Source organism: Coturnix japonica, chromosome 4 (genome assembly GCF_054131305.1).
Source record: "Coturnix japonica strain WE chromosome 4, WE-NBRP24, whole genome shotgun sequence".
NCBI classification, from domain to species: domain Eukaryota; kingdom Metazoa; phylum Chordata; class Aves; order Galliformes; family Phasianidae; genus Coturnix; species Coturnix japonica.
The window spans coordinates 10258947-10271572 of record NC_140666.1 but is presented as its reverse complement, the minus strand read 5'-3'; the positions used below and the strand labels follow the sequence as shown (position 1 = coordinate 10271572).

Genomic DNA, 12626 nt, shown 5'->3' with positions numbered 1-12626 from the left:
CCCCGGTCCTGGAAGAACAGTTGCAGCTTCAAAAGGTTCCGAGCTGCCTCAAAGCTCGGCCTCCTCTAGGATCCGAATCTTGGGGGATACTTACAGTAAGTTGTCCACTCGCTCTGCCTGCAGCTTTCGGGAGGCGGTGGCGGCGGAGCGCCGCGCCACGCTCACTACACAGCGGTCAGGACCTGTCACCTCCACGGCAGGTGGGATGGGGTGGCGGGCAGCGCCCCCTGGCGGGCGGAGGCCGCGAAGGGCGGGCGGGGACAGGGGGCCACGTGGGGTCAGCGAGGAGCGGGGAGCGGCGCTCAGCCTGCGGACACCGGGGGACGCTGAGCGCGCAGTAACACTGTGCATCCTGCGGGCCGCACATCGCTATAACCCTCATTGAAGGAGCACTGGGGCACCCACCAGCCCAGTATCCCAGCCCTGGCATCAGCTCCAACACCTCCCAGCTGAACTGGAGACTCCCTCCTCCTCCACGCCGCCACCTGGATTGCAGAGCCCAAGGCACGGGGATGGGAGGGGAACCACTCCTCATGGCACAGCAAAAGGAGAAGTGCGAGGGACACAAAAGGAGGCGGCCGTGCCTTGGTGCGCACCCACAGAGCAGCAATGGAACAAAGCAGCCACCGAGGTGGACTTTAGCAAAATTCAGTCATTTATTTATTAACACAGTCAGCAATAAATAGAGGAAAGCCAGGCTGTGAGCCTGGGGGACACCTTTAGGAACAAGGACAGGTTCAGAGCAGAGCCCAGCCCACAAGGGACAGCAGAGGGAGAGGCAATGGGGTAACACTGCCATCCCCACGTCCCACCAGTTTCCATAGCCATCCCAAGGAAAGACAAGGGGGGGGCTGCAACAAGGGGAGCCCCCAAAATACCCAGGGACGAGATGGCCTGGGGTGCATGGCACTGAGTCCTATGGCAGCAGGTGACAGCATAGAGATGTGCTCTCCACCAGCTTCATGCTCCAGCCCCGACAACAGCCAGCAGTGCAGGACAGAGGGATGCTAAGGGCGGGCTCCCACCTTTAAAATCCTACATACATCTTTTTTAATAAGCTTTCCATAAAACTGTAAAACTTTCCCTCCGAGCATCGCACCGCAGTGGAGACAAACCCCTCTCTATCAAAAACCACAACAACCCCACCCACAAAGCATCAAAATACAGCCAAAAAAGAACATCCAGCTCCAGGCACAGCTTGTTACCGGCAGGTGCAGGACTCTGCAATCATGTTCTCATACTCCTTGTAGAGGATGCTGCCATCATGCTGGATCATCAGGACACTGATGGGGCTGTAGCGATAGGGGACACAGGAGGGCCGGGGGATGTTGGCATCTACCAGGTGGTGGACCAAGTTCTGCACCACGGCATGGTTGGGCGCGTGGTATCCATCACGGAGCAGCCGTGGGCACACTCCCTTACAATAGCGTGGGTTGTAGCGATGGGGAGCAATGATCCAATGGTCCCAACCCAACTGGGCAAAGCTGACGGGGAAGGAGCGCAGGGAACAGTCACTTTTGTCCCCTCCAGCATCCCGCAGGTAACTGGGCAGGTCATGGAGCAGCGTCCCTGCCTCACGCCGGCTGCGCCGAGGCTCCGGTAGCATCCTGCTGTGGGTGTCATTGAGGAAGAGGAGGAGGAAGGGCTCTGCAGGGGACGGCGGGGTGTCCGCAGCAGCTCGGCCGGCTTGCACGCAGATGTGCCGCAGGGTCAGCGTCCCTCCTGAGCTGCTGTTTGCTGGGGATAGATAGGGGGTGATGTCTGCTTCGGTCCAGCCGTGGCAGGATGGGGTGGTGGGGCTAAGCAGGATCGCTGGGGCTTCAGCAGCAGGCAGCAGCTCCACAGCACACAGGAGGCGGCCACGGGGCAGTGGCAGGCTCTGAGTGTAGGCCACGGTGACACGGAGAAGGTGCTCAGCTTCAGGCTGGGTGCCCAGGCGGTAGGTGAGGGGCTGCATGTACCAGCGACCTGCAGGAGGAAAGCAGCTGTCAGCTCCTGCCTGGGGCATCACCTCATCCCACCCCACTGTGCCCAGCATGCACGCTGGGGCCTTTAGCAAATTGTTCCTAGGAAGGGCTCCATTTCTTGTGCCAGGACTGCAATGGGAGCAGAGAGCCAGCAGTGCTTGCAGCTTGAGTACTAAGTGATGCCGATGCCCTTGTTGTCCCCAAGCCAGTGTCTCCAGTTAAGGAGATATCCCATGACCAGAAGCTCCAATAGGCACGAGGAGGACCTGAGCAGAAACAGTAACCCCAAAACAAGGGGGGGGGTGGGGGGGGGGGGTGTCAATGCCAAGTGCTCCGCAAAGCACAGGGAGGAACACACTAAACACCTCCAAGCCAAAGTGGGGATCCCAACACTGCTTCGAAAGGGCAGTGAGGACATGAGCAGAGACAGCATCACCAAGCCAAGGGAAAACTATTTACAGGGCACCAGGAGGACCCAATGACTGACCAATGGCCCCAAGCCAAGGGGGAACCTCACAACCAGGTGCTGCTCCACCAGGGCACAGCATGAATCCAAGCAGCGACTCTAGGACTCACAACAACCCCACCAGCTCCACACACCACATCACCCATTACCACCTTACCTGCCCAGGGCTGTCCCTCATGGGAAGCTGCCTGCACCAGCCGCACGGTATTGGTGCTCAGACTTCGGCCGCGCCGGGGCCGCCCCTCGTGGTCAGCAGCTCGCCGGTACAGCTCCAGCATGTAGCGCAGGGGCTGCCCACTGGCTGCCCCTCCCCTCCAGCCTTGGCTACCCGGAGCGTGTGCCCGCAGTGCTTGCAAGAGGGGCAATGGAGGGGTCTGGCTTGCAGCCCAGGAGAGCAGCACGGTGAGGAGGAGGAGGGCGGCGAAGGGCCGGAGCAAAGCCATGGTGGGTGACAAGGGGTGAGGTGACAGCAGGATTAGGGGAGCGCTGCGGTCATACTTCATGTGTTCCCCTCCAAAGAAATAAAGCAGAAAGAGGTCCCGGGGTGCTGTCACGCTACAGCAGCCATGCCAAAGGATTCAGCTCGGCACAAAGAGAAAAGGGGTGAAGGGGGGGCTCAGCAAAAGGAGTGCAAGACCAGGGCTAAAACCCAAATCCCCCAAAGCAGGGGGCAAAGCCAGCTGGACAAAAGCCTGGCAATGGGAGGGGAGCTTAAAAGTGCCGGGTTAGGGGTGTGGTGGGATGGGGGGGGAAACCAGCTTGCTCAGCCCACCTGCTCCTCACCGGCTTGGTCCAGCAGGGTAATAGGGCTGGGGCCCATGGGACTTTTTAAAGGCATAGTCCTAATTAGGGCTTAAAGGGGCAGGAGCCCCTGAGACCCACATCTAAGTTCTCCTTTCTCAGTGTGACAGCTCTCTGCAGTCCACTGAAGGGTCAGGCTGGAGGAGAGCATCGAGGTGGGCTCACCACAGTTCTGCTCAGCCTGGGGGGCTCATCGGGGCCAGGTGCCTCAGTTTCCCCTGTGGGGAGGTGGGGGGGGGGGGTGTCCCTGAGCCCGGGGCTGGTGGCACATGGATATAGGGACCCAGAAACCAGTGGCACAGAGCACAGCCAGGTGGTATCTGAGCTGTCACCAGGCTCAGCCTTGTCACCTGCGTGGTCACTTTGAGGCACAGCCTTATGGGGGACACCGTCCCCAAGCCCAGTGACACTCCTGCCATCCCGGCAGAACATCTTGCCCAAAGTGGGCTCCAAGGGCTGGAACAGAGAGGGCAAGGAGGGATACGGGACGGGGACCCAGCAGTGGCACAGGGACAGTGGGGACACCTGGGAAGGTGGGGTGTCCCCAATCCCAATGGCGCAGGGACATCGTGGTGCTGCCGGCGCAGCCGTTTTGGCAGAGAGGCGATGAGTCAGAGCTGCCGGGGGGACGTGGGGTGACGTCCCGGGGGACAGGGCGGGGGCCAGACGGCGGTGCGTCACCCGACCCCTCCCAGGCGCGGTAACGGGTGACACCGGGTGGGACGCGGCGGGGTGCGCCCCTCCATGTCCATCCAGCACAGGCTCCGAGCTGAGCCGTACCGAGCCAAACGGTGCTGAGCCGTGCCAAGCAACTGCGTGCCAAGTTTGTTGTGTGCTGTGCCAAACTGCGCTCAGCTGTGCCAAACTGTGCCACACGGGGCTGAACCGTGCCACCAAGGGCTAAGCTGTGCCACGTTGTGCCAAATCAAACTGTGCCAAGCGCGATGTCCCACGTGTATATCTGAGCTGTGCCGTGCCGTGCCCAGCCGTGCCAACCCTCCTTGTTCTACCGGGACGCTCCGAGCCGCACCGCTCCGATCCCAGCGCAGCCGACGGCTCCGAGCCGTGCCGAGCCGTGCCGGGCGGGGCTGGCTGCGCTCCGCCCCAGCCAGGCGGGCGGGGGGGGGGGGGTGTCATTTCCTCCGCCGTGCCGAGCCGTGCCGAGCCGTGCCGGGATGGGGCTGTAGCGGCCATGGAGCGGGCCGAGGGCCGGCCCGGGGCCGTGAAGTTGGTGCATGTGCAGCTTCAGGGCGGCGCGCCCTGGGGCTTCACGCTGCGGGGGGGTCTGGAGCACGGCGAGCCCCTCATCGTCTCCAAGGTAAGATCGAGGGTCCCGTGCCCCCTCCCCCCCCGACGACTCCCTTTCCCCGCTTCCCAGGACTCCCCCCGGGGGCAGGGAGGGCGGAGCGCAGGGAGCGGGAGGAAATTCCTCCGGCACATCCGTTGGGCTGGCGGGGGGGCGGCCGCCCCCGCACCCCTCCACCCCAAAGGAAGGCGATGCCGGGACGGGGGGGGCACCCGTGTCCCCGCTATGCTGCCTCCATATCCTCGAGATGGGACTTTGGGGGAAATTGGGGTCATTCCGACCCCGCTCTTGGCCCATCCGAAGGGTCCGTGCTGGGGGACTGGGTTTGTCGCGGGGGCGGTGGCAGCTGCGCTCCCCTTCCTCTGACCCCCCCACCCTTCGGGTGTCCCCCACCCTACAGTTGTCCCTCACTCTGTTACTGTCCCCTCGTTTTTGGGATCGGGGGGCATTGCCCCAGCGGGACTTGTGCAGAACCCATGGGACACCCCGAATGCATGGTAGGGGATCAGCCCCGTCCCCTTCGCTCGTGCCCCCCCACTTTGTCCTTCCTAGTGTATGTACCCAGGGCCATCCCGCCCCGCTGCAGCGTGGTCTGGCCGGGGGAGCTGGAAAAGTGGCTCCTGTCCCTGCCCTGTGCCCCAGGGGTGTCACCGCGGGGCTGGGAGCCAGTGTGATCCGAGCCTGGGATGGGGACCCCGGAGACGGGTCCTGCCGCTGCGGGAATCGAGAGGGGGGGTCCTCGCCGTGCCGGCCCCCGCCACTGCCGCGTGTGCAGTGCAGACAAAGGGGGCTTGTTCCAGCGCTCTGTGCATTCAGCGAGGGTCCCCCGGGGCGCCCGCAGCCGGCCGAGGGGCGTGCGTGACGGCGGAATGGGGGGCCCCGGGCCCCCATGCTGGAGGAAGGATGGAGGGGGTCCCGCCGTGTAGGTCCTGCCCTGCGGTGGGCTCGGCGTGGTTTCCATCAGGTATTCCTACCAGCCGACTTGGTGCCACCATTAGGGACCAGAGTGAACGCTGCGGTTCGGCTGCCCAGCTCGGCGAGCGCTCCGCTGCCTCTTGGTCCCCAGCTCTGCCCCTGGGGGTGCTGGGGAGCGGCGGAGGGCCCCGGGCAGTGGGGCTGGCAGCCACCCAGGCGGGTGCTGAGGGCGCTGTGCGCAGAGCCCGTCCCACTGCCGGGCAGGGTGGGGAGCCCGCGGGCAGGGTGGGCGCCCGGTGGTGGCGTGCCACCCCATAGGTGGCTTTGGGGACCCCGTGGAACCCTCCGGGAATGGGTGCAGAGCTCTGTGCTGGCTGTTTTCCCCGTAAACCTTCAGGCGGGCAGCAGAGCAGCATCCTTACGGGGCTGAGAATGAAGCCCCTATGGGTGATGGGCACAAAGAGCCCTTGTGCTGCCCGCGCCCGCAGGGGAATCTGCTGGGACGAGACATTTTTCTTCCCCCTCCTCCTTTCCCTGTGCCCTTTCTTAGCTCAGAATTTCATGTGACTGGGGCGGACACCGCAGATCTCTTGCATTCACAGCGGGGTGCTTGTGCTGAAGGCACCATCGGGGTGTGTGGGGCAGCTTTTGGGTTGGTGCTGCCCTGCTGCCTGTCTCTCGCCCAGGTGGAGGATGGGGGGAAGGCAGCCCTGTCCCGGAGGCTGCAGCCCGGTGATGAGCTGGTGAACATCAGCGGGACCCCCCTGTACGGCTCCCGCCAGGAAGCCCTCATCCTCATCAAGGGCTCCTACCGCACCCTCAAGATGATCGTCCGCAGGTTGGCACGGGGATGGGGAGGGGGTCTGGGTGTGGGGTCACCCCTAGCATCACTCCTGGTCCTTGCAGTGGGGGGGGCAGGTCCCAGCCTGGTGCCCTCTGCTCACCGCCCCCTTTCTGGGCGGTATCTCCAAGCTCTCCCTTCCTGCTTGCCTGGGGAAGGAAGGAGAGGCAGTGCTGGTCCCCCCCCAGAGCCCCCCCCACCCTGCAGCCACTCTGTCGGTTGCTCGCAGCCGGGCTACAGCACTGGGGGGCACAGAGGGTCGTGGGTCGTGCCGCCGCTGGGGCACAGCCTCATCCATGGTGAGTCTGAGGGTGCCAGGGGGTGGGGTAAGGGACCCCCATGCCCTCCCCTCATATCCCATTCCCTTCCCTGCCCAGGGAGCGGGGCAGCCCCATGGATGCTGTAGCTGATGGATGGCATTTGTGGGGTGCAGGGGGTGGCATCATCCCTTCTATCCATACGGAAGCACTTAGGAGGGGCTGGGATGGGGTCACAGGGGTGTCCCCATTGTCCCTTCACCAGAGTCCAGCGGCTGAAGCCAGGAGGGCTGAGCTTGTGCTGGACTTGGGAGGAGAATGCTCAGCTGTGCCCTGTGCCAGGACCCTGTGCACCATACCTGGGATCCCTGTGCCCCCCCCCCCTCACTGCTGCCCCCCTTAGATGGGCTTTGGCCTGGGGGTAGGGGGGTGGGCAGGAAACCCCATAGGAAGTGACTTCAGCCCCGGTTCCTCGGCCCGGCTTCCTCCCCATTCTTGTCCTCTCCTGCTGTTGCTCTTGGCAAGGAGGAGCGTGCCCGTCCTCCGGCCCCATTCCTGGCACATGGCCAAGCTCGCCGAAATCCGCCCCGACGCCCCAGCCATGCACTGCCCCCCCGATGCCTTCAGCCTCTCCTGGCCCTCGGGTTGTGATGTCAGGTAAGAAAACATGGAGGGGTCCCGGCTAGGGGGAGAACGGGGAGGGGTTCCCCAGGCTGCCCCACACCTCGGGTTCGCCACTGCCCTGTTTACTGCTGGCAGGAAGGGGTGGTGGCTGTGCTGGAGGCAGCCAGGAGGTGACGAGTCCCGGTGCCACGCATTCCCCATGTCCCCTGGGCAGCTGTTGTGCTGACCTGAACCTGGGGGTTGTATGCTCCCCTTCGGGGACACTGACGGCACCGTGACGCTGCTGGCAGCGAGCTGTCCCTGCAGTGGAACCCACTGTCCCGGCACTGCAGCACAGACCGGAGCAGCTCCATCGGGAGCATGGAGAGCCTGGATCAGCCTGGCCACGCTTACTACGAGGGCACGCCGTCACCTGTTGAGCACCACAGTAAGCGGGACTCGGCTTACAGCTCCTTCTCAGCCAGCTCCAACACCTCAGACTGTGCCTTATCCCTGCGCCCTGAGGACGCCGCCGGCCCTGAGGGACCCTGCAAGCCCCCAGACCCCCGCTACCTGCAGACGGGTGCTGAAGGAGCAGAAGCACGGCACGCCACCCGGCACCCCGTGCCCCCACAGCCCCCGGTGCGCAGAGACAGCCTGCGAGCATCCCCAGCCGGTGGCACGGACCGCCGCCGTGTGCCAGTGCCAGCCACCCCGCTGCACGCCCAGGGGAGGTGGATCTCTGACACCTTCCTGTGCCAGCGGGACAAGGACGGCGAGGGGAGCAGCGGGAGGATGCCGGCAGCGTGTCCCCCCAGGGAGCACCTCTCTGCCGATCAGTACTACATGCTGAGCTCCCACCCTGACCACTGCGCTGGGGACAGCGGGGACCGGTCCTACCTGGAGAGCAGCGCTCACCGTGTGCCGAATGCAGGGATGGAGACAGCGGGGGACCTCGTGCAGCTGTCCCCTCTGCAAGGCCATCGTCACAGCGCGCCCGAGCAGCTGCTGGCCTCCCAGCTCCGTGCCCTCCATGTGAGCACCGGCAGCGGGCGCGCATCCCCCGCATCCCCAGCGCCTGATAACCACCGCTGGACCACGTCCCCGCTGCACACCGAGCCCCGCGAGACAGGCGGGCTCAGCCCTGCACCCAGCACTGAGGGCCTGGCAGAGGAGCAGCGGGCAGGGGGTCGGCGTGGTGGGGGTCCCCCGAACCGCTCAGCTCACTTTCGACGCCGCAGCGAGCGCTTCGCCACCAACCTGCGCAATGAGATCCAATGGCGCAAAGCACAGCTGCAAAAGAGCCGGGGACCCGGAGCGCAACTGCGGAGCGAGGAGCCAGTGGAGGAGGCAGAGGAACCCACAGAGGGCTCACCCAGCCCTGCACCCAGCGAGGACAGCAGGAGCTGTGTGGGGGACACGCTGCCGGGCCCTGAAGTTGAGCGGGCAGCACCCAGCCGGGGCCGCTGGCGTTGGTCTCCGGAGCGCAAGCTGCAGCCGCAACGCTCACCCAGCCCCCGTGAACACAAGGGTGCCGAGGAAGCCGTCCTCCTGCCCTTTGCTGACCGACGCAGATTCTTTGAGGAGAGCAGCCGCCCCGCGCCTGCCTGGCATGGAAAACCCCAAAAAGCGGCCGAGCCTGACCCTTTCCCATCCACTGAGCTCCGTGACGCTCGTCGCATATCTGGACCCTACAGCGAGTGCTGCCGGGAGCAGCCGCCCTACTACAAGGTGCTGCCGAGGCACGGCGAGCTGGAGTATCTGCGGGGCTGCCCCTATCCCTATGGGGCTCCCCCTGGGATGCACGAACCTTGCCGTTACTGCACTGGGGAGATGTGCCCGGCGCTTCTGCCCCACGGCCATGCCTACCGCTGCCACCCCTGGGCACGCTGCCCCGACTGCTGCTGCACGCCACGGGACGAGAGCAGTGCCTGGGCACCCCGAAAGGCCTTTATGCCGGTGAGTGAGCCGTGTGCTGGGGATTTGGGGTTGAGTGTGGGCTCCTGGCTTGTTGGATCCTACTTGATTCCTGCCGTCACTCCATCCCCACACAGGAATTTCCCCGGGAGGACTGGGAGCCGCCGGCGATAAGCAGGAAAACCAACCAGTCCATTGGGTGAGGTGTGGGGCTTAGGGCCTGCATGCACCGCCATGCATTCAATGGGGTAGGCATGATCAAGGGGTGACTTCTTGGTGCTTTTCTCCCCAGTGAGCTCACCCACTACAAACCGGGCTTCCAGCGGCTCGGACCCTTCCGGCCCTCCTTTGAGAGCTCTGAGCCTGAGTGGCCACCTTGCTACCGCACTACGTCCACGCACGATCTGTCCTGGGATGGCGAGCGTCTGCCCCGCTCCCCTGAGCCTCCCCCAGAGCCTCTGCACCGCCCGCTGCGTGGCCGAGCCTTCTCTGAGAGCCACCTCAACCTGGAGCCCTCCAGCCCCCGTGCCCGCAGGGACTTCCTCCGGGTGCAGTCAGAGGCTCCAGGTTTACCCAAAAAAAAGGGTCCCCCTCCTCCCCGCCCGCCTCCACCCAACTGGGAGCAGTACAGGTTGCGCCGAGCATCACAGCATGCCAAAGATGGCTCTGGATCCAGCACGGCCCTGCCACCATCCCGTAGCATTGCTGAAGCTGTGCGGCAGCGGACGCGCAGCCTGGCTGCTGAGACCCCCCCTGGCCGCTCCCATGGGACGCCGGAACCTGAAGCTGAGCTGTGCAGGTGGGTGCTGTGGGGACCTCGGGGACACCTCCTCACTTTATGGGATTGGGGACCGTACTGTCCTTCGGAGGATGGTGTCGGCATCTCTGTCATTTGGCCTGGGTGGGATGCATGGGGACCCTTCTCGGTGGGGTTTGCAGATGGGGAGTGGGGTCCCTGAGCTTTCCATCCCCTCCCTGCATGTTCCCATGCAGTGATGTTCCCACCACTGTGTCCACAGGGTCAGGGAGGAGTGCTCAATATCAAAGGAACCCTGGGAGCAGGAGGGTCCCCCCCAAAGGCTCAGCCGGGGCCGGGAGAGGGGCTGGTCCAGCGAGTGTCCCCTGCCTGCCCCCAGCCCCGTGGGCACCCCAGGGGGACCCCATTCCCGCAGCCCTGAGGAGCCCAGCACCCAGGGAGGACGGCCCCAACCCCGCCGCATGAATTCAGAGGAGCTGCTGTGGGATGTGGCAGGCCGGGACCGCTCCTTGGCCTGCATCTTGGTGTCCCCTCCGGTCACCACTGCCACCGTTATGGGTGAGCTGCTGGCAGCAGGGGACCGCCAGGCATGGAGGGAGCGGATCCAGCAGGATTGGCACCAGGAGCCGCAGGACAGGTAGGGATGGCACCTTGTGTCTCCTGGGTGCAGGGGGATGGTGGTGTCCTCGTCACTGAGTCCCTGTGCCCGCAGGCAGGGCTTCGAGCCCATCTCGCCTCCCCCTGGGGCCACTGGCAGCCCCCCCTCCTACACAGCATATTATGGCAAAGCTGAGCTGCTGGGCAAGGTGAAGGAGCTGCCGAAGGTGGCAGAGGGGAGCTCAGAGGAGGAGGAGGAGGAGTTGGAGCGGGAGCTGGTGGAGAAAAAGGTAACAGGGACTGGGGTGTCTGGGTGGAGGATGTTGGCTGCACCGCTCCATCTGTGCAGGAGTGCTGGCTGCAGGGTGAAAAGATCGGTGCAAGGATGCTCCATCCACGCAAGGCTGCTCGCTGCATTGCCGTGCTGGCATCCCTGCTCCCTAACTTTGGTCCCCAACCCTATCTGTCCCCATCCCCCTGACAGCTGCAGCTGGTGGAGAGCCTGAGCCGCAAGCTGGCGGTGCTGCGGGAGGCGCAGCGGGGACTGCAGGAGGACATCAGCGCCAATGGGGTGCTGGGTGAGGAGGTGGCAGCCCGCCTGCAGGCACTCTGCACGCCCGGCGAGTTCGACAAGTACCGCCTCTTCGTGGGGGACCTGGACAAGGTGGTCAACCTGCTGCTGTCCCTGTCGGGCCGCCTGGCGCGGGTGGAGAACGCGCTGAACGCTCTGGGGCCACACGCTGCCTCCGAGGATAAGGTGAGCAGTGGGAATGGAGCTGGTGAATGGGGTCGGGCTGCAGCGGGGCCGTGGGACCCACATCTTGGGTGTTATCCATAGGTGGCCCTGAGGGAGAAGCAGCGGCTGCTGGCGGCGCAGCTGGAGGATGCCAAGGAGCTGCGGGAGCATGTGGGGCGGCGGGAGGAGGCGGTGGGTGCCATGGTGGCTCGTTATCTGCCCCCCGAGCAGCTGCAGGACTACCGGCACTTCGTCAAGATGAAGTCGGCGCTGACGGCCGAGCAGCGCGAGCTGGACGAGAAGATCAAGCTGGGGCAGGAGCAGCTGCGCTGCCTGCGGGAGAGCCTCGGCCAGGCACCCACCAGCTGCTAGCCCTGCCCATCCATCCGTCCATCCATCCATCCATCTGTCCGTCCACCCACCCACCCATCCGTCCATCTCGTTTACTTTTTCACATATTTATTCTCCAGGCTGACCATTTGACCCATGGGATGGGCATCACTGCGTCCCCCATCCCGCCACGTGCCTTCAACCCCGTGCCTCAAAGGGTTAAGCCCTCTTGTCCCCGCGTCCATCCGTTCTGTCCGGCTCTGTGTGTCCATCTGGTCTGTCCGGAGGCAGAGGAATGCGGCCTCCTCTTCCTCCCCATTGTGTTGGGAACAATGGCCCTGCTCCCTCAGTTCTGTGTCCCCATTGCCTATGGGGTTACTGAGTGGCGGTGTCGCCCGCATCGGAAGGGAAGAACATGGGGGCAAAATCCCCCCAAGGACAAAACGGGGCTCCCGTCCCCAAATCTGCCCGTGCCGCGGTGTCCCCAAACAGCACTTAGTCCCTCAGCCACCATCTGTCCCTACTGTCCGTCTGTCCCCTCCACGCTCGTTTTGCACAGGGGTTCTGCAGGAGGGGGGACATGGGGACATTGTGGGGAACCGTGCGTGGGGTCACTGCTAGGACCAAAGAGTGCTGTCCCCCCGGGGAGTGGACACGGCGCCCTGGTGCCCGTCACACACTAAAGGAGCAGCAGCTGCTGCACAACTGTCCCACCGTGTCCTGCGTGCTTTGTTACCGCGTCCCCACATGTCCCCAGTGCCGCCGGGCTGAGCTGGGGACAGCGGACCCGAAGGGGTCGGGGTGGGCTCGGGGGGTCGCGGTGTCCCCACGCTGCGAGGGCAGCGCCGGCCGCTGGGTGGCACCCGCGGGGAGGTGCCACGCGTGGGGCGGAAACCCGGAGGGGGGCGGCTGTGCAAGTGTGGGCACGCGTGGGTGAGCGCGGGTGAACCGGGGCTCAGAGCGCACACGTGTGAGCACACAGATACCCAGCGCACGCCCATACGTGTGAGTGAGCGCACACGGGTGGGTGCGTGGACACGCGTGTGAACATCCGCATGGACGTACAGCTGATCGCGTGCACACACGTGGAGTGCACACGCGGGGAGAAAGGTGAACGCATGCACATGCGTGCG

At 64.7% G+C, this 12626-nt stretch overlaps 2 protein-coding genes across 6 annotated transcripts; one reads left to right on the top strand and one right to left on the bottom strand.

Annotated features, from left to right (window-relative positions):
• Positions 1 to 632: 632 nt before the first annotated feature.
• BMP15 (bone morphogenetic protein 15) lies at positions 633 to 3230 on the bottom strand. Its single transcript, XM_015860035.3, has 2 exons — positions 2591 to 3230; positions 633 to 1968 (listed from the first exon to the last, which is right to left on the bottom strand). The coding sequence occupies exons 1-2, from the start codon at positions 2934 to 2936 to the stop codon at positions 1202 to 1204; spliced, it is 1113 nt and encodes a 370-aa protein (XP_015715521.1). The 5' UTR covers positions 2937 to 3230; the 3' UTR covers positions 633 to 1201.
• A 1128-nt stretch (positions 3231 to 4358) lies between these two features.
• SHROOM4 (shroom family member 4) lies at positions 4359 to 12203 on the top strand. 5 transcript variants are annotated; one of them, XM_015860024.3, is made up of 10 exons: positions 4359 to 4552; positions 6142 to 6293; positions 7079 to 7210; positions 7510 to 9115; positions 9211 to 9272; positions 9366 to 9872; positions 10093 to 10467; positions 10543 to 10717; positions 10912 to 11184; positions 11266 to 12203. In XM_015860024.3, the coding sequence occupies exons 1-10, from the start codon at positions 4427 to 4429 to the stop codon at positions 11533 to 11535; spliced, it is 3678 nt and encodes a 1225-aa protein (XP_015715510.1). In that variant the 5' UTR covers positions 4359 to 4426; the 3' UTR covers positions 11536 to 12203. The 5 variants fall into 5 exon arrangements, with proteins under 5 accessions (XP_015715510.1, XP_015715508.1, XP_032300137.1 ...); XM_015860022.3 differs by having other exon boundaries at positions 7468 to 9115; XM_032444246.2 differs by having other exon boundaries at positions 4397 to 4552; positions 7392 to 9115.
• The last annotated feature ends 423 nt before the right edge of the window (positions 12204 to 12626 follow it).

Bases quoted from the DNA above. Each gene is read 5' to 3' on its own strand.
- BMP15 (XM_015860035.3), bottom strand. From the start codon at position 2,936: ATGAAGTATGACCGCAGCGCTCCCCTAATCCTGCTGTCACCTCACCCC. The intron at 1,969-2,590 runs GTAAGGTGGTAA...TTCCTCCTGCAG, and splicing joins TGAGGGACAGCCCTGGGCAG to GTCGCTGGTACATGCAGCCC.
- SHROOM4 (XM_085545976.1), top strand. From the start codon at position 6,306: ATGGGGAGGGGGTCTGGGTGTGGGGTCACCCCTAGCATCACTCCTGGT. The intron at 9,273-9,365 runs GTGAGGTGTGGG...TTTTCTCCCCAG, and splicing joins AAAACCAACCAGTCCATTGG to TGAGCTCACCCACTACAAAC. The intron at 9,873-10,092 runs GTGGGTGCTGTG...CTGTGTCCACAG, and splicing joins CCTGAAGCTGAGCTGTGCAG to GGTCAGGGAGGAGTGCTCAA.